The 26,568-nt window shown below is 42.1% G+C and overlaps 1 protein-coding gene and 1 non-coding gene across 2 annotated transcripts in view; one reads left to right on the top strand and one right to left on the bottom strand.

Annotated features, from left to right (window-relative positions):
- The window catches only part of SND1 (staphylococcal nuclease and tudor domain containing 1), a 420,688-nt gene that overhangs the window by 379,595 nt on the left and 14,525 nt on the right, over window positions 1-26,568 (bottom strand). The window contains exons 2-4 of the mRNA XM_019452638.2: window positions 12,531-12,680; window positions 6,200-6,320; window positions 1,088-1,166 (exon numbers count right to left, since the gene is read on the bottom strand). Coding sequence (XP_019308183.1) covers window positions 1,088-1,166; window positions 6,200-6,320; window positions 12,531-12,680 — 350 coding nt within the window. The remainder of the gene's footprint in view (window positions 1-1,087; window positions 1,167-6,199; window positions 6,321-12,530; window positions 12,681-26,568) is intronic.
- On the top strand, window positions 21,763-21,875 carry LOC128775790 (small nucleolar RNA SNORA1). Its single transcript, XR_008420762.1, has one exon. It is a non-coding gene; the product is annotated as a small nucleolar RNA SNORA1 (small nucleolar RNA).

Below are 26,568 nucleotides of genomic sequence, written 5' to 3'. Positions count from 1 at the left end.
CAGGCTCCAGCAAATGTTTTTCTGCAGTTAAAAAGGACCCTCAGAAGTGTATGGTGAAAGGGCTGGCCCCAAAGTTTATGAAGGCAGGAAGAATGCAAAAAGTACATTCTTGCCTTGAGTTCATGCAAATATTTACCTAAGGCCTTTTATGCACCAACAACAGTCACATATAATATATCAAGGACTTAACGATTTAAACAGCATCTTTAACCTCCAAATTACTGATGTAACATATCACTTTTCAGAGACTAAAGTGTTAATTAAAGCCAGCTGCAATCCATCCTACTGCAAGCCAATACTGGTGAACTTGAACACGATACATGTACTATAAAGCTTACATAACTAACACTCATTTCCATTAAGTTCACACTGCCATTAGCTAAACAAATACAGTTTTACCTATTACTTAACCATCTACAGATCTACGGACCAAAACAGACTTATAAGGCTTTGGAAAGAGACAGATTTTCCCTGATTTTAAAAACAGAACAATTGAGCCCTTATCAGTTACCCTCGCTTCTTCTACGCAGCAGCTTTTGCTTTGAATTCTATTTATTCACTTCACTTTATTTTTTATTGCACTTACTTCTTGTGCATGCTATATTGTATATTTATTTGTTTATTGGGTTATTGTCTGTCTCCCCATTAAAATGTTAGCAGAAGCTATCTCTGTTCATGGCTATACTCTCAGTGCCCAGAACACAGCCTGGCACATAGTAAGTGCTCAATAAATCTTTTGGGATGGATGGATAAATACTCTGTAACTGAAGGTCAGTGGTATAAGACATAGCCTATTGGCTCTTATGAATGTAAAGAATGGAAGTCTCTTGTCTCAAAGCCTACTTTTAAAGGCGTTATACATGTCAAATGCCACTAATGAATGCTGAGTTACTTCCTGGCTCAGAATAATCCACATTGGGGCAGGAATGTACCAAAAAGCAGGAGAGCACCAGAAGTTACCCACTGTATGCCAGGGGATAGGAAAGAAAATGCAGCAAGCCACTGTAGAGCTGACTACCCACCCCACTTGAGTAACTCCAGCTCTCACAATGGAATAGAAGGGGACAGAAGAGTAATGAACACTTACTTATTAGCTCTCATGCCTTCTCTCCGGGTGGCCAAACCCTCCGCAACCAGAGACTCTGCAATGTTTTCCCCATTGGTATCTGAGGAGGAAAAAGGGAATTAAACACAAGATTCAAATCTCCCTCCAGCAGCAGCAGAGCTCAAATGGAACCACTTTAACCCTTAGCTCTTCAAGGAGAATGATGTTGCCAGAGAATTGGACAAGGCAGCAATACAGTGTTGGGTTTTTCAGAAAACCTCTTCTCCTAAAATGTCTACTCGCAAAGACCCAAAGGTCTATAAATCTTCTTAGGACTTTGTTTCCAATTTTCCTGTGTATCTCCCAGGCAAAAGGCAATCTTGGGGACTGAAGGAAAACAAGGCATATACGGCAGCCCAGGAGAGTATAAAGAACGCTGACCTAAGCAGCAGAGGTCTGGGGCAGAATACAAATTCTGCCACTTACTAGCTTAGACAAGGTCTCTCGGTATCTTAATTTATTCATCTATAAATAGGGAAGAGTACCTGCCACGTGGCTTTTTGTGAGAATTAAACCACAATGTCTGTAAATCTCTTAGCACAGCACTCAGCACAACAGCAGGAATTAAAAACAAATCAAATGAGTCGTCACACCTGTACAATCATATGGCTTCGTTTAGGAATGTCTATCACGTTTTACACAGAAAGTCCAATTCCTCCCAGGATGTCCTATTATCTGCTCCAAGAGGACACCAAGACAAGCTACACCGTTTGTCAAAGACTTTCTCCTGCTCTGGGAGACACGGGGGCAGAGGTAACGTCTAGGTTTCTAATCTGTCATACAGCAGCAGGCAAGAAAAATGAAGTTAAACTTAAAACCCAATCTGATTAGGTTCTACCTGGGCACCTGAAACATTAATTGCATTTCCATGCTATTGAAAAAGGTTTCAGACTGTGTATTCCCTTAAATCTCTGCTTGTCAGACAAAGTGATAAAGGAATTGCCACATAAAAATCTTTAATATGGCAGAGAACAAAGGTCCCAGATAAACAAACACAGGAGTCTAGCTGATAGGTAATGTCAGCACAGAATAAAATTCTATTTAGATTTATATTCGATACACTATATATCAACTTCTGTAAGCACTAACAATATACACACCACCCCCAAACCCAGCCTAAATGCCTTGCCATTAGCATTGCCCAAATTTCTACAGAATCAAATTAAACCTCTTTTCCTACCAAGGAAAGTTCAGATGAATGATATTTCTACAAGGAATTCTCAGGTTCTGGAGCGCTTAGGTGACTCAGGCAGTCAAGCATCTGACTCTTGATTTCGGCTCAGGTCACGATCTCACAATTGAGATCAAACCCTGCCATTAGGCTCTGTGATGCACCTGGACCCTGCTTAAGATTCTCTTTCTCCTTCTCCCTCTGCCCCTCCACCCGCCCCCCTCAAAAAAAAAAAAAGAATTCTCAGCTTCTGAGGCTGAGCACGGATCATAAGAACCTTTCCACTGAGGTTACTGTTGAAGCCAGACACAGACACACAGAACTATCTGACATTAGCAAGTATTACACTGGTTATTTCAAAGCAACAAGAATCCCAAAGAGCGAAAAGTCAAAAGGAAGGGTTTTTAAGGGTTTAACAATTAAAGGAAAAGTTGAGGGGTGCCTGGGTGGCTTAGTCAGTTAAGTGTCCAACTCTCAGTTTCCACACAGGCCACGATCTCATGGTTCATGAGATCAAGCACCACGTTGGGCTCCAGACTGACGGCACGAACCTACTTGAGATTCTCTCTCTCCCTCTCTCTCTACCCTTCCCCCCAATCACGCACACACACTCTCTCTCAAAATAAATAAACTTTAAAAAAAAAAAAAAAGAAAAAGTTGAGCAGTAAGGTGCCAAGAGGTCAGAGGGGTGGAAAGCATGAGAAAGCCCAGGTACAAACAAGATGTGTGGTCATAAAGCCAGCCAATTAGCTGCACACCCAACAGCTTTCAGTTTCCTGGCACAGAGCACGATGAAACGGCTGTTGGCTGACCCACTTCTAAAAAGTGAGTTCTGACTGCTCCTTCAAAAGGGAGAAAAATACATTTCCCTGGGCTGAACTCCCAAAGGAAGCAACAAAACATGGTGGATAGAATACTGAAATGGGGAATTTGTAGGCCAAGGATCTGACTTTTGCTTATTACTTATCAAATTATAAAACTGATCAAGTCACAATTGGGACGATATTCTGAGCAAGTGGACTGTATTTTCTCCAAATGTCAGAGGACTAATCTTTTTTTTTTTCCCCAGTAAGTTCTAAATCAACCACAAATTCCCAAATTCTACCATTCTTCCACGACGTAAAAAGAAGTGAGTAGGGCGCCTGGCTGGCTCAGTTGGTTGAGGGTCCAACTCTGGATTTTGGCTCAGGTCATGAGCCCAGGGTTGTGGGATCGAGTCCTATGTTGGGCTGTGCACAAGCATGCAGCCTGCTTAAGATTCTCTCCCTCCCTCCCTCCCTCCCTTCCTCTGCCACTCCTTCAAGCACGCACAGCACAAACACACTCTTGAAATTAAAAATAAAAAGTAAAACTTAAAAAATTAAAAAGGAGGGGCGCCTGGGTGGCTCAGTTGGTTAAGCATCCAACTTTAGCTCAGGTCATGATCTCAAGGTTCATGGGTTCCAGCCCCGCATCAAGCTCTGGGTTGACAGCTCAGTCCCTGGATCCTGCTTCAGATTCTGGGTCTCCCTCTCTCTCTGCCCCTCCTCTGCTCACACACTATCTCTTTCTCAAAAATAAATAAAAACATTTAAGAAAATCAAAATAAATAAATAAACATTAAAAAAATTTAAAGGGAGAAACCATGAAATAGGATACACATAAGGATACTAATTATCTAAGCCACTGTTCCTTTCATTACAAATGGCATTGAGATTTCATTACATTTCATTACAAATGGCATTGAGATAAAAGAGTTAAGTGAAAATATTAAACTTTAAGTCATTTAAACCTTTAAAACTGAAAGATGTAAGTAATTCCAAACATTCTTTCGGTATATATTTATTGATCACCTCCCATGTACCAGGTTTTATTTTAAAAACCCAGTTTATAATTGGGGTCAGTTTTAAAAATAAACTTTCTAAAAACAAAGACTTTAAATGTCAATTTCCCTCAACATAAATACTTAGGCCATTTTAGCTGAAGGCTGAGTTTACTTAAAAGAACTCTTAAAGGTGGTCCCTACAGAAATTACCTATGCCTGACATTTTCGGTAGTTTCAGTGAGGTCTCTGGCAGGGCGACAGAAGACTGACCAGCTGTTGTGGAATTGCAATTTTTTAGGTGATAAAATCCTTGAGTGATTGCATTTTGAAGACCGTGCACTTCTGTCTTCCGTTCTTTCTAACTGGTAGCCATCCAACAATAACGCTTAAGTGTTTTATATCCTACTATGTTATTTGAATTTTGGGTAAAAAGCAAATTTGTATCTTTCTGAAAAGATGACTAATTCTACAGTTTCCCATGCAATCGAGAAGCAGGTAGCCATCTGTCTGAGAGGGTGAAAAGGGGGTTTGTCTGCTGGGTAAATCAAACAAGACAACTCCATGGTCATCCCTAACTCACTTTTCTAAGACCTCTACACTTAGAATCTTAAGAGGATGCTGTTAGCCATGCCACATACCCTGTTTACTTATTTCCAACTACTTGCTACCCAAGTCAAAAGATTATCTAAAGCAGCTCAGTAGGAAGGTTACTACATCAAGGAATCACAGAATTGGGGAGCCTCGGTGGCTCAGTTCGTTGGGCGTCCAACTTTGGCTCAGGTCATGCTCTCACAGTTCATGGTTCGAGCCTTGTGTCGGGCTCTGTGCTGACAGCTCAGAGCCTGGAGCCTGCTTCCAATTCTGTGTCTCCCTCTCTCTGGCCCTCCCCCACTCACAGTCTGTGTCACTCTCTCTCTCAAACATAAATAAACAATAAAAAAAAATTAAAGAAAAAAAAAGAATCACAGAACTTAATCAAAGATTATAAAAAAACAAAACAAAACAAAACCCTATCTGCTCCCAAAGTAACTCCCAAAATGGCTGCTTTATGGAGAATATCCTACCAATCAATCCTTTCTATGTCCGATTTCTGTCCAAACTCCATTCCACAATCATACTCTCCTCTCCCTCTACCTAATCCAAAAAAGATCAGAACACCTAATGTCCCATGAGCCATCTGGCCCAGTGAAACAATAGGTATATGTGCGCCCACGCACATACGCTGAGTACATACTCTGCTGTTTTGCATATACTATCTGGTTTACAACTGTTTTACATATACTATCTCTTTCAACTCTCTCAATAGCTTACAGATGAAACGAGAACTTACAAAGGTTAAGATTTAAGTAAGGGTACACGGTAACTGAAGCCAGAATTCTTTTTTTTTTTTTTTTTAATGTTTATTTATTTTTTAGAGAGACAGAGTGTGAGCAGGGGAGGGGCAGAGAGAGAGGAACACACAGAATCCAAAGCAGGCTCCAGGCTCTGAACTGCCTGCCAGCAAAGAGCCCGACGTGGGGCTCGAACCCTCAAACTGCGATATCATGACCTGAGCTGAAGTCAGATGCTTAACCGACTGAGCCACCTAGGCACCCCAACAGAAGCCAGAATTCTAACCCACGTCTACAAAACTCCAAAGCCTGTGTTCTTTCCATTTCATTACAAACCAAGTGGCTTGCAAAATCCCACAAGCCCCAAACAACTCTTCCTTTCTTAAAAAGCCCCAGGAGAAGAAAAGCCACAAGACAGATAAAGGAAATAGAAGATGCAATAGGAAATCTATAGGAATTCAATTAGCACTATGACCTAGAAGCACAGAGCCACGGAGTTCCACAGGCTGATGGCTAATATAAGGAAGAATGCTATGGTGTAGTACACACATTTAAACCAGGCCAGGAAAGCAGACACAGGAGTAAACAAGGAGCAGGAATCGGGAGCGATCCCCTGCACCTTTGCACCATGACCTCTGGTACTCAAAGGACTTCAATTACACCTACAGCCAACTGTCCTAGAACTCCCGCCACCAGAACTCACACTGGCCTTCCACCAGATAAAATCAGATCTTTGGAGAAACTTTAGACACAGATAGAAAGGAGTCCTTTTCTCCTTGCTAACTCACCTTTTCCAAGGTAGATCATGCCATACTCTCGCCCCTGGGGAGTCTTGTTTTCTATTGTGAAACAGACTTCCTTCCCAATCAGCTTCTTCCGAAGGAACTCTCGGGCAGGAAATGCCCAGGGCTGAAAGACAAAACAAACGTGTCACGTAAGAACTGCCTAGTTCCCGACTATAATCAGCATTCAAGCAACTTCATTCCTTCAATACCCTGGCCCTATGCTAAGCCCTGAGGGGAATATAAAAATGAAATGCACACAACACAGATTGCACACTCAGGGGGCTCATAAAAAAGGAGAATCTAGCAGTTGACTTAACTAGCACAGGCCCTGAAAACAGGCCTCACAGCTTCCCAGATATTGACAGTAGTACTTTCTCCTCCACCACTTTCTATTCACATCTATAGTGTACTTCATGAATAATAATTGCCAATAATTTTACAGCACTTGCCATGAGCCAGCCACTACTCTAAATGCTTTATATTTATCAGCCCACTCCTGAATGGGAAGTCCAGGCTCCAGGAACTCACCTAGTCAAAGGGAAAACATAAAGAACAACTACCTCTATTTGTTTGCCTCTTTCCAGTTTGCGAAGTGCTTTCACAAATTATTAAACTAGCCTGAAAGCAGCTCAAGGCACTGTCAGAGTAAGTGCAAGGTTCTAGTGATCCTATTTCCCAGAGTGAGTATCCTGCTCAAGAAACAGCTTTGCTGGCGCACCTGGGTGGTTCGGTCGGTTAAGCATCCGACTTCGGCTCAGATCATGATCCCACAGTACGTGGTTTCGGGCCCCATGTTGGGCTCTGTGCTGACGGCTCAGAGCCTGGAGCCTGCTTCAGATTCTGTGTCTCCCTCTCTCTCTGACCCTCCCCCGTTCATGCTCTGTCTCTATCTCTCTAAAATAAACATTAAAAAAACTTAAAAAAAAAAAAAAAAGAAAGAGCCTTGCTTATACCCAATCCCCCTACCTTTTTTAAGAACAACAGAGTTGAGAAGGGCAAGATCTATTCTCCCCAAAATATCTCCTTTTCCTGCTGTAGTCTGAGGCTGTGCCCATGGGACCCAGGTCCCACAACCTTAGGGAAGACACCAGTAACACGTCCTGGTAAGGGGTCATCTTGACAACTGTGGTTCTTTCCTGTCACCCATCTAAGGCTCTGACACAGGAGGTGAGCCACATATCCACATAATGCCAAGGAGTCTCCATGTGACCTCCAGATCCCCACCCCATCACTTCTAGGATGGTACAAAGGGAGATGTCTCCTCTGAAGCAGTCCTGTGTCAGCAGCCACCTGCACTTGAATTTACAGTCTAGACCTAGCTCAGTGCCCCCAAGTTCCCTCAGAACAGAAATGAGGAAGGAGGGCATATGAGTTCAAGGAATATATGATCTGCAGGAGCTCACGTGCAGGAAAAATGCAAAGTACAAAAAGGAAAAGTATATACAACATGCGTACGCTGCCTGTTACAATCACCTGGAGCCACAGGGCTGGGGCTACACATAGTAAAGGCAAACAGTACATCACTGGCCTGGGAAGGAAGCCTCTGCTAACCTTTTCAGGCCATTAAGATTATTCCATGGAGTTATCCAACAAGCTTTTCTAAAAGAAAACGCCCATATGACTTCCCAGAAACCAGAAGTCAATCAAAAGATGGCAGTTCACCAACCCGCCGGACTGGTGTTCACAAAACTAGTACTGTTGTATAACATCAGTTCTGAACGCTTCTAGGAAGAACTGATCCTGTGTAAGTGCTCTCAGAGACAGAAAAACAAGCTTATCCTCACTCATCTAACGCTCTCTCCTCAAAGCACCCAAGAGCAAAAGAGCCAATTACTCAACGGTCATAGTAAGTTCACCGCATTTTCATGTCCCATCTCTACCCCCTTAAAATGAAAACAGCCACCTGTCACCAAAAAGAGTCTAATAATTGAAAAATGAGCCCAATTATCAGCCACATCACAAAAACAGTACTGAATAAACTAGCACAGCGTCCTCCATTTTTATTACCTTAGTGATCCACTTAAAAAAACATCCTCGGCTACAGGTCTGATGTTCAGGATTCAGTTTTGAGTAGCACGCTAATAAATATCTAAAATTCAGTAATACATGTTTTGCCTAAAACTTGGATAAGCTCTGACAAAACAAGTAATCTTAAAGGAACTTGATTAAAAACTCATTTATCACGGGTCAGTTCACAAGGAACTATGTAGCACCTATGAGGAAACCTCCAATTTCTACCAACTAAACAAAATTACTAACAGATTTTAAGACTTGCTGAAGGAGCACCCTTTTCTTAGGACCTCATGTTTTACAGTTGGTCAGTCACTAGGCAATAAGAGAAAGCCATGCTCTAGGTCTTGGAAAGGACATATACTTAATCCTATAGGAAAACGAATTTAATTTCTGTAATCTTGCTTTCTTAAACCAGCCTTCTCAAGTTGTGTTCCATCTAGGGTTGGGCAAATTCACTAACTGCACAAGACTAGCTATGAAGAGAGGCAACTGAGGGACCCATGAGAGCTACTGATCAAACCACTCCTCACAAGGGCAACAGAGCATTCCAGGACAAATCTTTGTGCAAGTGTCCATACGGAGGACAGCCTGCAGACGGCTGTCTGCTAGAGAGGGCTATCCCAACACAGCCTCCCAGAACAACTCTAGGAACAAGAATGGGAAAGTTGCCCAAAGCATTTATCAAGGAAGCTCCAGAATGGCCTAATAGGAAGAACAGCTGTGGTCCTTTCACGATGTCTCAGAGCTCAATCTAAGAAGCAAATGGCTAGTAAGTAGTTGAGACTCAAAATTCCCTGTTCCCTTTAGAATGCCCAACGGCTGGCAATCTAGCAGCTTGCACTCTGCTCCCTGCCTCAAGCAAGGTCTGAGGTCTACCACGATGAAATGAGTTTTTTAATTCCCATCTTTTCTTCGAACCAGATGGACTGCTGAATTACTGTGAGAGTGTAAATCCTTAAAACTAGCTACTTTTGGCCATGGCCCTGTGCTCAATACGTCTTGTCCCACCTTCTTATCACCCCACCCACTGTGCCACATGTGTATGTAACTAATCCCTCAAGGCCCCACGACCCTACCACCCTAATTCTCAAAAGGCCCACTGAAAGCAGGACTGTTAACACTCATTTCTGTATTTCTCCTGAAACCAACACAGAGCTTCACACATAACAGAACTCAATAAATCTGTGGGAAATAAGTATGTAATTCCCACAATGCCCATCAATGCAGTATCTAGGCTGCCTAGAGTAGCTAGGCAACACTGGAGATTAGCCTGCAACAGGGCAGAGAGGCCTGGGAACATACAGTGGAGCCGCTTTTACTGCCACACGGCTTGGGAGAGCTGAGCCTCTTTGAAAGAAGATACGATGAGGGAAGTATGATGTGGGAAGGCAGAGAATAAGCAACTAAATGATATTTGGGACAGTGATACAAAGGGAAGCAAATGAGCAATACCATCCTGGACTCTACCTGAATGTGAAAAAAATGGACAACCTGCTCCAAAACAGCAAAAAGCCAGAAAGAAAGGGTACTGCCACATTCCACAATCCACTGATCCCCCAAAGGAAACGCTCAGGTTTTTTACCCTCATTGTTCACATGTTGATTCACTGTGTATCAGTTTTGTGTTGGGCACTGACTGGGCACAAGAAGAGAGATGAGAGATAAGGTCCTTCCCCTAGACGAACTTACAGTGTTGCAGAGAAAGACATATAAGCAAGGAATGAATGTGAGAATAATATCTAGCAAGGGAATAAATGAAACTTTGTTTCAAAAAGATCTGGGAGCATATAGAGAAAGGGTTAGAGGGGAGGAGACTGAAGGCAGAAGCACCATTATTTCAGCATACCGAGCACACTATCAGAGTGAAACAAAGAACAATAGGAGTAGTAATGAAGTTTCAAGGATGGAGAAGAGAGATCTTAAAGGAGGCAGACTCTCTAGGTCTTGATAAAGGCCTGGACGTCACAAGGCAAGGGGACAGCAAGGGAAATCAGGTTTCTGATTTGGGTTATCAGTGGGCATCACTGGTCCCTTGAGCCGGAGCAGCTTCAAAAGCACAGTAAGGGGAGAAAACCAGATCACAGCAGGGAAAAGAGAGACTAGATTATCAGGACAGAGAAGAAGTGACTGTGGCTAAGAAAGGGTGAAATCTGTAGCCATCAAATACTTCATGTCTCAGGGACCTTTGAAGAGTTACCAGGAGAAACTTAGTGAGACAGGGTTGCTCTGAAAGAGGGGGAAGAAAAAAAAAAAAAGCACCACACTGTATAAATACATGAAGCTATAATAAGGGCTGGGATCAGATCACGGAGTATTCTCTCAGCTAGAAGAGTTCCTGTAAGATTTTATTGTACTGTTACATAGGATACAGTTAAAATATTTTAGAACAAGTTCCAACTGGCCTTGTGTTTCTCTGCCCTAGATTCCCATCCACGAAACAGGAAATTAAAACCCAACCCTTCTTTCTTAGAGACTACATTGCTTCTTTCTTCTGGGGCAATGAACTTGATCAGCCCTAGCCAGCCAGGGTCAACTCTTCTCCTCACAGGAGCACTCAAGCTGTTACACAACACACAACTGAAAGGTAAAGAACTATTGAAAATGCTGGTCAAGAAAAGCACTTATAGCATGCAAAATTTGAAAAGTGCTATGAGAGAATTAATCTTCAGGGATTAAGTCTAACAGTACTAGGAGTATTTATAACAAATTAACAAATAGCAGTAGAGAGTACAAGTAACATTCATCAAGTACATTATAGACATGTGCTAAGTGCTTCACATGATCTTGTTTAAGTCTCCCAAACAATGTCTACACTATCACTATTCCCAACAGTTGTGGTCACTGACGGAGGACCAATGAAAAAGAATTTCTTTGATCTACTTTGTCATTATCCCAAGAATCTAACTGGATTACTGTTGACAGCAGAACTATGGGCAAGTTGTCTCTATCACTATTTTCTATAATATTGCTTCACTATTGTAATTCAAACAAAATGCCCCTTTTATTATAGATTCTTTAAAACACATGTTTTCCTTAAACAGAAGATCCGCCATGAACCGCCTTTTTTTCTTTACTTCCACGTCAGGAAACAGCAGAGGAAAGCTGAGCTACCAAACTTGCCCAACATCATCAAGTTGGGGAAAGGACAAGTAATTAGAACCCAGAAATTTCACTTCTAATGATAGCCAAAGCACTACTTAAGAAGAGACAAGAACTGAGGTTTCAAAGTATAGGAGCCAAGAAGACTAGACCATACCAAATTTGGACTCACAGCAGCTACTAGGAGATGGAAGAACTCAAGGAGTTCAAGGTAGACCACAGACAGAGGTAGAGTGATAGGGCAAAGGAGGGGAAGGCAGGACAAGCTCGTAAGTCTCTCAAATCGCCATAACACAATGGTTCTTGATTACTGAGCCCTAAGCTACCTTGAGAAACCAATTAAAAACTCCCTCCCTTGGGGCACCTGGGTGGCTCAGTGGGTTAAGCGTCCAACTTCAGCTCAGGTCATGATCTCACGGTTCATGGGTTTGAGCCCCACCTCGGGCTCTATGCTGACAGCTCAGAGCCTGGAGCCTGCTTCGGATTCTTTGTCTCCCCCTCTCTCTACTCCTCCCCCACTCACGCCCTGTCTCTCTCACTCAACAATGAATGTTAAAAAATAAAAAATAAATCAAAAAACTCCCTCAACAATGCATGTTTACACAAAACTTTGCAAACAATTTCAAGGGGTTCACAGATCGATCCAAGATTAGGAATCTGTAATAAAGCACAGGCATTCAATACACTCCCATTTATGGAAGTGAGAATGTCTGCTTGGACAGGCGATAATGTATCTCTGGAAGGAGACACAAGACACTAATGACATCAGTAGTCCCTGGAGAGAACTGGATTTTTCACTCCATATCCTTCTGAATTTTGAACGTGAATGAAGAATTCAAACACAAATTAATAAAAGAACGCTGCCATAACCAACGGCAGCCTCCAATGGCTGAGAGACTACCTAGGAAATAGTCCAACCTATGTCCCAAGAGAAGGAGTGACAATGCCGACAAGCGTGCAGAGGTGGGAAGCCTATGGGAAAAGGCGGAAAAGGCGGAAAAGGCAGAAAAGGCAGGAGAGACAGGCTGGGCCAGGGATTCACTGCTAGCGATGTTGAGTGTGTGAACTCTGCCAGCCACACGGGTGCGTCCAGAGTCATCGTTCCTGTGACACAAAAATACTCAAAATACACAGGAAAACAAAGAGTACAAATGTGCATCAGTCAAAGACATTAGGCTAGAACCCGGGTCCACAGCCTCAGGGAAGCCTCTGGAAGCACCCACCTCATCCGGTGTATCTTTTGCGTCAGGCTGTGTGGCAGCTGCCCGGCGGGCAAGATTTCCAGCTCGAATGTTGCTAAGGTTGATCTGCCTCTCAGGAGGAGGCCCTCCACGGGGCTGTCCGCGGACAATGATAGCACACCCTGAGAGGACCTACGGAGGGGGAGAAAAAGAGAAAATTAGTGGTCCAGAGGTAATCTCACCATAATGTAAGGTGTTCCCTCACCGTATCCCCAACATACTTGGCACCCTGGAGGCATTCAAATAAACGAATGGGATTGTTCTTAATTTCATTATGAGAAACACCCACAGGAAATGTTGGGCTACATACTGAAATGACAGACCCAGAAATAGTAGTAGGAATTAAACAAACAACAGAAAAGTCATAAAAGAAACAGACTGTTCAGGATAAAGGGCATGTGAGACATGGAGATGAAGGACCTCTGAAATTTCATGCCAGCAAGCACCACCACCCATGCTCTTTTCAATTATTAAGAAGTTAATGTCTCCACCCACACATCCCGTTTAGGAGGGAAGCAAGCAACGGAAGGCCTAAGAAAAGGGGAAGCTGAAGGAAGAAGCCCCTACACTCCACCCACAAGAGGCCAAGTACACCCAATGCTACACGTCCCTTGCGGACAGCACTCAGTCTAGGCCAAGAGAGACACACAAAGTGATCCAGAAAATCCACGCTCTCTAGGATTAAAACCTTCTAGCTCTGAGAGGCACCTTATAGCTCCCAAGCACAGTAGCTCCTTTTATCTCTCTAATCAAAGGCATCAGGCATAGAACCCACTTGCAAAAGAGCTCTGAAGCTCACTAGGATTTAACTTAAAATATCTGCAGGGGAGAAGGGAGGATCTCAAGTGGGAGAACAGAAGAAAAGGCGTATAGAAAAAAATGACAAACGTCACCCAAGCTATTCAAGTTGTCTTTGCTCAGCAAGGCACAATTTAATGAACAGATGGACTGGAGCACTGGCTTCACTAGATCTAAAAGACTCCCAATCTCACGCTTCAGAACAAGGAATAGGTGCTGAAAAATTAGTGATAGGCTGGCGAGATCTGCCAACATAGAGCCCTTCGGTACACAGCACCGCAGAGTTCTCCGTGAAGGAACGATGCTTGGAAAGGAAGCCACCCCTATGTACATTTGCTTAGCTGACATTTCTCCCTCACCTCTCCACTTTAATTAATTCTTTAAATTATGAAACATTAATATAAATACAGAAGCACATTTAAGCACCTATGTACACTTAAAAAAATGAGCAAACTGAATAACCACCACCCAAGTGAAGAACTAGAACATGCTAGAACCTAAGCTCCCTTCTGTGCCCCACTCTACTTGTAGCCCCTTCCCCACCGCCATTATGACCACCCCTCCCTTACTTTCCTGTACAGTTTTACCATCTAGGTATACATCTCTACACAATGTAGCTTCATTTTTCCTATTTCCGAACTCTCTATAAAGTGAGTCTACTGCGTGTGCCCATATGTCACTTGCTTCTTTTGCCCTTTGTTTTTTGTTTCTGTTTTGGGTTTTTGTTGATGTTGTTTTGGTGAAACTCATACATGTTGATGTAAAACACCTGTTTATTCACTTTCATGGCTATATATTTCATTGTATGAATAGAACATATTTATCCAATCTACTACCTTCTTACAGAAACTCTGTCCAACAAATATACACATTCCAATTAAAAAAAAAATAGCGTTCTGATGAATGCCTCAGTATCACCAATACCTGAAGCACATACCTTGGTCTAAATGGCTCTTCCTTGGCTATACCAGGACACATATAATAAATGATGGTCTTCTTTATATATGGCAAGTCCTGCTCTTCATTTATATCCTTTCTGATCAAGTGTCACCAGTCACCAGCAATTAAACTCTATAGCTTCCAACCAGACAGCCTTTCTAACTGCCTCTCCTGAGAACCCATGCCCTGGGCATCATCCCTGGGAACTGACACCCTAAAAAAGACAAGCTCTCAAAGTGAAGCCAGGAAAGAACAGGTATCCTAAAGCACAGGATGTCTGGGGTTCCTGAAATGAGAAGCACCAAAGGAAGTAAAGGAAAAGAGTCTGCATCTGATTCATTTATAGTCAATTCGTCATAATCAGGAGAATAGCACACTGCAGAGTACCTGTACTTGAAATCACTGACGCACAAATTCCAAATGGGGCTGAGGAGAGCCAAACTACATCCAGCATACAAACCAGAGCATCTGTCCCCAATGCCTGCACCTCAGTTTTAGTCAACTTTTCACAAAAAGTAATAAAGTACTCCCAGGAGACCTAGTGCTTCTCAGTAAGCCCAGCTGGAAAAGCTAAGGCCCACGTATAAGAAAACCCACGTTGGTTGATCAAGGTTAAACCCTGATGAGTGAGCAATGACCCACGCTAGGAAAAAAAAAAAAGTCCTGATTTCTCAAGTCTGACCAAAAAGCAAACAAAATAAAAAAATAAAAAAAAAAACCAACAAAACAAAACAAACACACACCACACTGAAAAGCTCAAGAACAGAATGATGAGAAGAACCCTCCTTTGTCCCCTAAATATCAGAAAGGAGCTATCTCTAATGCCTCTACTGAATAACCTAGGTCCCTGGGAGACAATAGGTCTATAACTATTACCCTGGCAAACAACTTGTGCATAGGAATTTTGCAAAACTTCCTTTGTACCTCTTCCCCTCTCCCTGAATGCTATTCTGAAGACTGCTGTCAGAACATCTCTGCATTATTGCACCAAATATGCCATTCAGACAACAGTCAATGCTTGGATTAATATTAGAGAGAGAAGACTTCTACTTTACAGGTTGCTTGACACCTTTTATACTACTGAGTATACAAATTCAAGCAGCAGGCACCAATTCAACCTCCTAAGCAACAAGAATAGATATTCATCGTGGGAGACACTGCCATTCCTATCCCCCCAGGAGGAAAAGGCTGACACGTGTACATCTCTCCAGTGAAACTTGCTCCCCCTCATTTAGGCATGGCCTTGGTAGAAAAGTAGGAAAAGACCATCTGCAGACCATTAAGAAAGAAGAGACCTATCTATAAGAGAGGAACTAGTTTCCTTCCTACTATTTATAGAACTGAAATAGTTCAACACACACTACACCTCCTTCTTGCTATCTCCATTTCTCCTTCTAAGAATTGTTAAACTCCTTTCACCTGCCTCATTTGCCAATAGTCTTTACTCAACTTCTTCCTCAATAAAAATATATTAATGGCCTTCTCTTATCCAACGTTCTTCACCAAATAAAGCCAAGGAGAAGTAGCTCCATTGGAAAAAAATTTAAAAAGACCAAGGTTTATACATCAAATTTAAACTGTATCTCCTATAGCACCAAAACAAGTCATTTTTTCCTCTGTGAAAGACCTGACATCTAAGCGGATTAATTTTTTAAATTTTATTCATTGACTGATTCATTTATTCATTGATTAATTCAATGCAAATATGAGTGCCTACTATGTGCCAGGTATCGTTCCAGGCTAGTGGCATACTCAGTGAAATATAACAGACCAAAAAATCTTCTCTTAGAGAGCGGACATCCTAGTAGGGGGAGACAAACAATAAACATAACAAGTAAATAAAATACATTGTTAGTTTATCAGAATTTTAATTTCAGAAGAATAAGGTTAAGATTGAGAGGAAACTGTCACGGATAATTGTTCTGCCAAAGCTGTACTGATTCACGTTGCAAACTTTCATGGATGCAGTAATTATCCTTAATTGCTAATTTATAGGGCATAGAAAGCAAGTCATATGGTAACTGCTTTATCCAATTATATTAATAAAATGACATATTCTAGAAAAATGATCTTAGCCCTACCTGATACAGCAGGAGGTTTGTGAAAACAGCTGTCACAATGAATCAGTTTGATTGAGATAATGGATTAGACATTTCTCGGCTCTGCCAATAAAGGCTGCAAAGGGACGTGGTGTGATTCAGAGGACCCGGCTTCAGGGCATAAGTTGGACGGTGACAAAGGCTGAGACAAGCCAGCTGAGAAGGAAAATGGGAACTCAAACTGTTCACACCCACATACAGGTTTATTGGGAGAGTTACCTAAAGTCAAACACTTTATGGGCAGCCACTAACATGTTGCCCAGCAACAGAACACATTAAATCTTCACTAGACCCTGACAATTTGGCGCACATAAGTCTTAAACCCCCAGACCACAGACATGAGGAAGACAGAAAACTTACAGAAAACCCTAGTCATGCTACACTTAGCATGTATACTCGTTAAGAAGGTGATGGTACAGAAATCCATTTAAGTATATCAGTAAAGCCAGTATTTTTTCCATAGTACCAAGAATAAAAATCATCTTGGCCTGAGAATGGAATCTTATTAGCTGAGAACATCTCATTAAGCTCTTCAAGAAGAACTAGCTTAACATATGTATCTGCCTGTTAAGATTCAAGAGAAATATCTTAGCAACACCTGCCAATATGAAGACCTAATTAATATAAAGAATAAGGGCAGCCACCTGATGAACACTAACATGTTCCCAAAAGGCCTGAAATAAACCCTGATGTTTACAGCCAAATGACTTTCAAAAAGGGTGCCAAGATAATTCAGTGGGAAAAGAATCTTTTCAACAAAAATGGGCTAGAAAACTGAATATCCACATACAAAATAATGAAGTTGGACCTCTACTTCATACCACATACAAAACTTAGCTCAGAAAGTATCCAACTTTAAGAGTTAAACTATAAAACTCTTAGAAGAAAATGCAGGTATAAATCTTCATGACCTTGGATTTGGTAATGATTTCTAAGATAAGACACCATCTTACAAAGCACAAGTAACCAAAAACAAGATAAAATGGCCGTCAAAATTAAAACACAGTGACTCAGGGGTGCCTCGGTGGCTCAGTCCATTAAGCGCCCAGGGTCAAGATCCCAGGGTCATGGAATCAAGCCCCGCAATGAGCTCTGTGCAGAGCATGATGAACCTGCTTGAGATTTTCTTTCTCTCTCTCTCTCTCTCTCTCCTGACTCACTCACTCACTCTCTCTTTCTCTCTCTCTCCCCCCCCCCCCAATACCCCTCTCCACCGCTGGCATGCTCTTTAAAAAAAAAAACACAAAAAACAGTGACTCAGGGACACTATAGACAGTGAAAAGACAATATTTACAAAACATATCTGATAGGGGTCTAGTACCTAGAATAAGGAAATACTGTAACTCAATTTAAAAAACGACGCAATTGGGGCGCCTGCCTGGGTGGCTCAGTCGGCTAAGCATCCAACTTCGGCTCAGGTCATGATCTCGCAGTCTGTGGGTTCGAGCCTCGCGTCGGGTTCTGTGCTGACAGCTCAGAGCCTGGAGCCTGTTTCAGATTCTGTGTCTCCCTCTTTCTCTGACCCTCCCCTGTTCATGCTCTCTCTCTCTCTCTGTCTCAAAAATAAATAAACATTAAAAAAAATTTTTTTTTAATAAATAAAAAAAATAAATAAATAACAACGCAATTAAAAATGGGAAAGGGGTGCCTGGGTGGCTCAGTCGGTTAAGTGTAGGACTCTAGATTTCAGCTCATGTCATGATCTCACAGTTCATGAGAACCCCACATCAGGCTCCATGCAGAGCCTGCTTGGAGTTCTCTCTCTCCCTCTTTCTGCCCCTCCCCTGCTCACACTCTCTCAAACTTTAAAAAAAGTGGGGAAAAGATAGGAATACGTTTACCCAAAGAAGATTTACAAATGGCCAGTAAGTACATGGAAATGCAAATCTAAGCCACAATGACATATCACTTCACAGCCACTAGGAAAGCTATAAGCAATAAGTGAGACCATAGTAAGTGTTGGCAAGGATGTGGACAAATTAGATCCCTCATACGTTGTTGGTGATGCAGTCATTTTGGAAAACAGCCTGGCAGTGCCTTAAAAGTTTAACAAAGCATTAGCACAGGACCCAGCAATTCCACTCCTAGGTATATACCCAAGAGAATAAAGTATCTCCACACAAAAACTTGTACACAAATGTTCATTACAATGTTATTCATAATAGCCAAGAAGAGTGGAAAATAACCCAAATGTTCATCACGTGATGAACGGATAAATAAAATGTGGCCTATCCATAAAATGGAATATTACTCAGAAATAAGAAGTGAAGTACTGATTGATACTGCAACATGAATGAACCTTGAAAATATTACAATAAGTGAAAGAAGCCCGACGGAAACAGCTACACCCTTAATGATTTCATTTCTATGAAATGTCCAGAATAGGCAAACCCATAGGCAGAAAGTAGATTGGTGGTTCCCAAAGACTGGAGGGAGGGGAGCAGATGGGTTTACGGTTTCTTTCTCTTTTCAGTACTGATGAAAATGTTCTAGAATTAGACAATGGTGAACGTTGTATAAATACAGGAAAAGCCACTGAATTGTATGCTTTAAAAGGGTGAATTTTATGGTATGTGAATTTATTTCTAAAGAAAAAACTTTTTTAACATCCAACATGGAAGTACAAAAACTTGAGGATATAAAACATATACTTTGCTACAGAGGATTGCCATATCTAGCAGGAAGGTTAGGTGCTCAGCTGAACAACCCTAACAAAAAAATGTTTTAAAAAAGGCAGTTGACTCAGTAGCAAAAGCCAGCCATGGTGACTCACCAAAGAATGGAGGGCCACTGTAAACTTTCCAGTCCTCTAGAAATAACAAGGTAGAAGTGACAGGAAGGAAGCAGGACTTCAGCAAATTCTACAAAGCTCAAAAATGATGAAAATGGCTGAAAACAATAGAAGCTTTTTCTGAGAAACCACACAGCAATGAGAATGCACTCCTTTCCCTCTGTGGCACAGAAAGAAGAACGAGGAAAGTCACTGGGCTGAAAGATCCACAGTGCCATCTGGAAGCATGCAACTGCCACAACCCAGGTTGCACGTGCAGGGGCTATATGTCAGAGTGACAGAGAAGCAGGCCAGGGACCCTTCCCTGGACAAGAAATCTTCTTTACCTGAAAATACCATCAGGGGATCAAGAAGAAGCTGTTGTGGATGGGGTAGGAAAGCTTTTATTAAATACATTTTCATGAAGCAAAAAACTATTAAAAAAAAAAAAACAGGATTAAAGTAAGAGTAACTGAAGAGAAACTAAATTGTGGAAAATTTCGGAAAAAGTATATCAGGAAAAAACTTCTTGGCAGCCAGCACCATTGCCTCCACAAGAAGAATCATCTCTTGAAAATTAAAAAGTCATTGAGACAAAGAGCAAGCAATCCCAAAAGAACATAAGCTGTGTGGTCTGGGAGGTCTTTCCCAGAATACTCGCCAACACAGCCAGCTTCTTCTTTCTTTTTCTGGCAACAGCAAGAGGCAAACCTAAATTAGAGGGCCAGCAATCAAACACAATGAACTGGAAGCCCCTGGACTCATGGCAGGCCATTTCAGTTGCTGCAGGCGCACCAGCTCATCCAGCAGAGATGAGTGTAAGTGAGCAGCTGCTCCGGGGGCCAGCTATACCACAAGGTCCTCAGTTTGAAATCTGGGGACTTTACATCTCAGAGGGACCAGAAGGGTCATCTACAGAGAGAGGGCCACTAAGAGAAGATCTCATCCAGGCCCTTGTATTTTAGAGGTGAAAATCTGCAGCAAAACAAGTAAAATGACTTTTGCTTACAATAAAGTATTGACGGCCGAGCAAGGACTAGACATAAAGTCCCCCAATCCTGATGTTCCACCATGCTGCATGTAGAAACAAGCTTTTGGGGGGGGGGGGGGGGCTGACGTGTATTAAAACAGTATCTGAAGTTACCTACTGGTTAGATCTTTTGCCCAAGTAAAATCTCCATTTTTATGTGTCAGCAGAGCAGGTGTCGAAGACTAAGCAAGTAAAGCTTCCATGAGCTTACTGCTCCAAATCAAACCAACACTTGTTAAATACCACCATATGCAACGCAAGCAGAGACTTAAGAGTCTAATATTACAAAAGAACACCCAAAAAAGAAGCACAAAGGAAGAAAACTCCAGAATGATAAAAACAGGATTGGCAAACTACAGCCCACTGGCCAAATCCATCCCACTGCCTGCTTTTGTACAACCCAAGAGCTAAAAATGGTTTTTACATTTTAAATGGCTGGGGGAAAAAAAAAATCAAAAGGGTATTATGTAACATATGAAAAGAGTATGAAATTCAAATTTCAGTGTCCATAAATAAAGTTTTATTGGAACATGGCCAAGATCATTTATTTACATAATTGTCTATGGCTGCTTTCACACTGGAACAGCAGAGTTGAGTAGCTTCAACAGAGACCGTATGGCCTGCAAAGCCTAAAATATTTACTACCTGGCCCTTTACAGAGTCACTTTGCCAACCTCTTATATATTATGACATGACAAGGAAAGGAGATAAAAACTAGTGTTATGGAAGTCTAAATAGCAAGTGCACAGCAAAAATAAATTCAGGACTACCACTTCAAGTTATACAAACTGCTCCTTTTCGAAATCGGAGAAGAACAGAGGTATATGACAATAAGAATTTAGTTTCAGAATCAAAGCAGTGTCAGTGGTTAATTGGCTCTATCAGCCTCAGTTTCCTCATTTACAAATGTTCACAAAACATGTAAGAATACCCACGAGAGTTGTTACGAAACCTAAACGAGAATAAAAGCACTTGAGCACAGAGGCTGGTCAAAAGACCCAATACATAACGCCAATATCGTTATAAGAAATGGCTCAAGGGGCACCTGAATGGCTCATTCAGTTAAGTGGCAGACTCTTGATTTCGGCTCAGGTCATGATCTTGTGGCTCGTGAGATGGAGCCCCATACTGGGCTCCACGCTGACAGCTGACAACACGCAGAGTGCCTGCTTCTGATTATCTCTCTCCCTCTCTCTCTCTCTGCTCTTCCCCCACTTGTGCCCACTCACTCTCAAAATAAACAAACAAAAAAGAGGGGAGCCTGGGTGGCTCAGTCAGTTAAGCATCAGACTCTTGATTTTGGCTCAGGTCATGATCTCACGGTTCATGGGTTGGGAGCCCACGTTGGGCTCTGCGCTGACAGTGAAGAGCCTGCTTGGGATTCTCTCTCTGCTCCTCCTGTGCATGCTCTCCCTCTCTCTCAAAATAAATAAACTTTTAAAAACATTTAAAAAAAAAAAAAAGAAGAAAACAGCTCAGACTGTAGTCACAAGTAAAGACTGTAAGAGTATGTACAATAGAAAAAGGTGGACATTTCCTCCAGGAGTATAAAAGAAGGTATCAAAATCATGGAAATTCTCCCACAACTGAATTCAGTCAAAAAGGATTAAATAGTGGCTACACTGAGACACAGGGGATGCTTCCATGACAGCAAGTTTATTGAAGTGGTGTCAATGAGACCTGTAACACTTTCTGCTAGGCTCATGAAGCAGAGTGGAAGTAAACAAAACTTTTCAATACCAGAAGGAACTAAAGAATAATAATTTTAGATCATTTGCCAAAATAGCAATCAATGTACTTCCTACAATTTTACTTCTAGGACCATAAGGTAAAGGAACTGGATCACAAAGATTACAGGTGGGGAATATCTGAAGAACGTCCATATGCAAGTGGAGATCAAAGAAGCCGAACTGAAAGAACCCTGGGCTGACAGTGACAACCATGGATTGATTCTTTTCAAAAGGGCTATTTTGAAGATTATGATTCTGACTTTGGAGGAACTGCAGGGGTTGGCACTGGAAGGAACCACATGTAAAATTCCTTAAGTAATAATTTATTGACTTAAAGAAGTGAACAAGTCTGTGCTCAAAAACTTCCAATGTTATTACTATTAAATTCGTATTATTTATATGTTAAAAAAAGGATTAAATAACCCATAATCTACCTTCCTCATTTGCCAGCTAAGATACCCCCTCCCTAGAGAGGTAAATGTTATGTGTTTGTCAGAACTTTTGTCCTCAAAGGTAATGTTAAGTATCATATCCTAAGTCTGCACTGAACTTCATCCCTGACAAAGAGTGGTGGCGATCAAAGCCTCAGGTGACCGTGAACTCTGAAATCAGTCTTGAGTCTGAAAACAAATTCAAGTAAAAATCATTCCAAGCACTGTGATGTTCCCTCCTGTATAAATGAGGGCAATACTACGACCACCGTCTTCTCTGGATTGTGAGGATGACTAAGTGAGACGCCTCACGGCACCTGACTCCTAGCAGGTACTCAGTAACATTAAGGGCACATTGGTCTCCCTTCCCTTCCCTTTCCCTTCCCTTCCTATCCTCCACCCCTCTGCATCCTCACAACCATGCTCTGAGGAAGCAGAGCAGGCACCATTCTCCTCACTTTCTGAGGAAACTGTGGCACTTATACGATGGCATCAGAGCTAGGACACACGTCTTCCCAGCACACTTCCAATAAACCCCAAATACTAAATATATGTGAAATGGGAGTCAAAAATTGGTGGCAGAGGGCAAAATAGGTGAAGAGAGTCAAAAGGTACAAACTTCTAATTATAAGACAAAGTAAGTCGTGGAGATGCAATGCACAGCATGGCAACTACTGTATTGCATATTTGAAAGGTGCAAAGAGAGCTTAAAAGATCTCATCACAAGAAAAAAAAATCTGTAACTATGTACGGTGACAGATTCTAACTAGCCTTATTGTGAACATTTTATACATCCAACTGTTATGCCGTACAACCGAAACTAATATATATACTAATATATAGCTTACATAAAACACCAAGGTTGTAACTTCTGCACAAATAAAGCCTCACCATCAAGGAACTGACTCAATCTCCAGGAAGCCTGTACCAGGATGTACCCAGGATGATGGTCCTCTGCAGAGCCAAGTTCTCACTACTCAATGCTGAGCCCCGCTGTTGTCAAGGATCCAGAGATCGAGACACAGTTATGCAGAAATAAGAGAACTCAGGAAGAACTGTATGTCAGGCAAATGTGTCATTTCAGAGAAATCCATTTCAGTTGTCAAAAGAAAATCTCAAAGTGGGCAACAGTCACGTGCGAAAATTACCAAAGAAAGAAGCAAAAATTGACTTCGGAACATAAAAGATTATCACTTAACGGATTTTGACCCCTCTACCAAATGCTTAAGGTCAAGTACTCACACTATATTAAAGATGAAAAATTACTGTAGTGAGCAGGGCTTTTTGTTGGAGATTTTGCTGTTTAAATTTATTTTTTCTTATTTTTATTTTGAGGGAGAGAAAGAGAGTGCGCAAGCACGGAAGGGGCAGAGGGAGAGAGAAACCCAAGCAGGCTGCACACTCAGCACACAGCCCAACATGGGGCTCGATCCCACAAACCGTGAGATCATGACCTGAGCTGAAATCAAGAGTCAGACGCTAAACCAACTGAGCCACCCAGGCACCCCTAAAATGCTTTGGAATCACAGAATTGAAACCTTCTCTAAGCACACAGTTCAAAAAGGCTATCACACCCAAAAAGGATCTTGGGTTTTAAAGAGAGTCCCTCTTTCTTCCTATGCTAGTTATCTGGTGGGAATTTTAAAAATTTACATATGTGGTCTAATTAGGTTGTATAGTCAGGAAAGCCAGAAGCTCCTCAACGTCTCTAAAGTTTTAAGGAAAAACTGATGGAAGTTCAGTTACAATAATTAAGAACATTCTGTAAGAGAGGAGAGCACCATCCACATTTTTGGTTTCAGTGAAGCCTTGGAATCTTGGTTGTAATCTCTTTACCTCTCAGAGTTGGCCTTATCATCATAGAGGAATGGGATTATCAAAAACAATGCCTGAGTCCCCCCTCTCTAATCTACAAGGAGTGGTTTTGGGAGATGCCAAAAGAAATTCTGTTAATTTGCAAGACACAGGATTTTCTTTTGTTCTTAACCAAATTCTGTAATTTCCTCCTCCCGTCCTCCATACCTTTGCCCTTCTCCACAATGTGGATTGTCCACATCAAAATGTAGAGTAGTATTTTCAGCCAGCATGTGGAGGGGACAGGAAGAAGAGTCTCTACTGCTAATCAACTATAGCTTGAAAGCACTGAACAGTTATGTCACTGCAGCCACCATGGCTACAGACTAGAGAGAAAAATGACTCAGTTGAGTCCCATCATCTTTCAATTGAAACAAAAGAATAAAAAAGGCAGAAGTGAGAAGGGTGCACAGAAAGCCTCTGAAAAAAATTACAGGCCAGAAATCACGGGAGAGCCTGTTAGAAATGCAGACACACCAATTCCACCCAGGACCTACAGAAGCAGAACCTGCATTTCAATAAGATCCTTGAGTGATGGGTATGCACAATAAAGTTATTAATTCCCTGCCTCTTTATCCCCACCCTAACTCCCTGGCTTAGAAACATGTTCTCCAGCAAATTCAGCTTAAACTATCTCCACAAAGAGGCCTTCCAAATCCCCGAACTGGGTCAGAAAGCCTTGCTACGTGTGCTCTCTGACTACACCATACTTCTACTCATGGAATTTATCTCAACACTAAATAGTATAGTTGTTTAGTACTGGCTTTCCTCTCTAAGCTACGAGATCTATAACGGCAAGGACCAGGTCTATGTTACTCACCCTGATAGCCCCCGAGCCCAAAACAAGACCAGAGACAAAGTCAGCATTCAATAAGTGTTTTTTGAACAAATGAATGGCCCTACTGTGTAAAAAGCACAGTGCCAGATTCTGGAGAGAAGGGACAAGAACAATCAAGACATGGTCCTTGTCCTTAAACAACTCCTAGCTTAGTGGATTTTTGCCAGAGCTAACGAGAGCCAGGATCTCAAGAGCACGTGCCACACGCACAGCTGTTTTCCTATTTCTCTGCCAAATGACAACAGGTAGCCCAAATGTTCTCCAAGGCCTTCCACCCACCCCCTTGGCATGATCCACAGGCAGGCATGGCCTCACCCAGTCCGCTTCATCCCGTATTCTCCACTGCCGGAGTTCAGTCCCTTGTCCAGCCTTCTCTCTGCCCTCTATAACGCAGCTCCAAGTCCTCGGCATCGTTCCATTCTCCGCTAGGAAGCCTGTGCTGCTGCTGAGAACATTTTCCTCAGCACCCCCTTCCCTCAGCAATCCTCTTATTACGTGATGTCGAATTTCCCTTGTTACCTCCTTCAAGAATGTCTTACCTGACTCCTTTCTAACCACTCAATTGATTGTTTCCTGTGAGCTGTCAAGTCTACTCGATTCAACAGAAACCACTCAAACCTATATCCCAGACCACACTGGAGAATCTCCCAATTAACTGTTCAATATTCAATTGCCTTCCCACTTTCCTCAGTCATTTCCCATATCCCCCAAAGGGACACTAAGCAAATGCAGTAATTTCATCTATGATTATATTCTCCATGATTCTTATATTTATTCTTATTTAACAGACAAGCATCTCTCGGTAGATTTACACCCCAAAGTCTATATCCAAATACCTAAGGTAACAAAAACATATTTGAATTCCTTAACTGGTAGCAACGAAAGTAACACTATTTCCTTTTAATCATCAGAGAAGCAACTCACAGAGAAACGTAAGCAGACAGGAAAAGAACACACCATGACAGGGACGGAAGTGCTGAGAGAAGGCACCGGCAAGCTTAGGCCACCATCAAGCCAGCTCACAGCTGCTCACAGCTGTTGGCAGCAGGCTCATAATCCACCCCCCCCCACTCTTTCCCACCCTCCCCCCACCACCACCAGATCCCAGTTGGAGTCCAACGCAGCCACTAAAAACATCAAATTCTATACTCTAGGACTCTGATGAAGCACTGTATTATAGATGTGTTCCTGTGCGGGTCATGGGCAGGGTTAACAATTCCAAGGCCTGTGCCTTCTGAATGTTTTCCACATCCCAACCTGTAACAGTGATTACCAAACAATGATGGACAGGAGCCCTAATCCAAAGATTTGGTTGGGGACTATCAGAAATTTTAAAGCACTAAAAGCACTTTCAAAAGTTACTGATTTGTGGGGGCGCCTGGGTGGCTCAGTCGACTGAGCATTCCAACTTTGGCTCAGGTCATGATCTCACGCTTCGTGGGTTTGAGCCCCGCGTCGGGCTCTGTGTTGACAGTTCAGAGCCTGGAACCTGCTTCAGATTCTGTGTCTCCCTCTCTCTGCCCTTCCTCTA

Source organism: Panthera pardus, unplaced genomic scaffold, assembly GCF_024362965.1.
Source record: "Panthera pardus isolate Hobbes unplaced genomic scaffold, ASM2436296v1 HiC_scaffold_8, whole genome shotgun sequence".
NCBI lineage: Eukaryota > Metazoa > Chordata > Mammalia > Carnivora > Felidae > Panthera > Panthera pardus.
The sequence above is the reverse complement of the archived record's forward strand: the minus strand, read 5'-3'. Positions and strand labels throughout refer to the sequence as shown.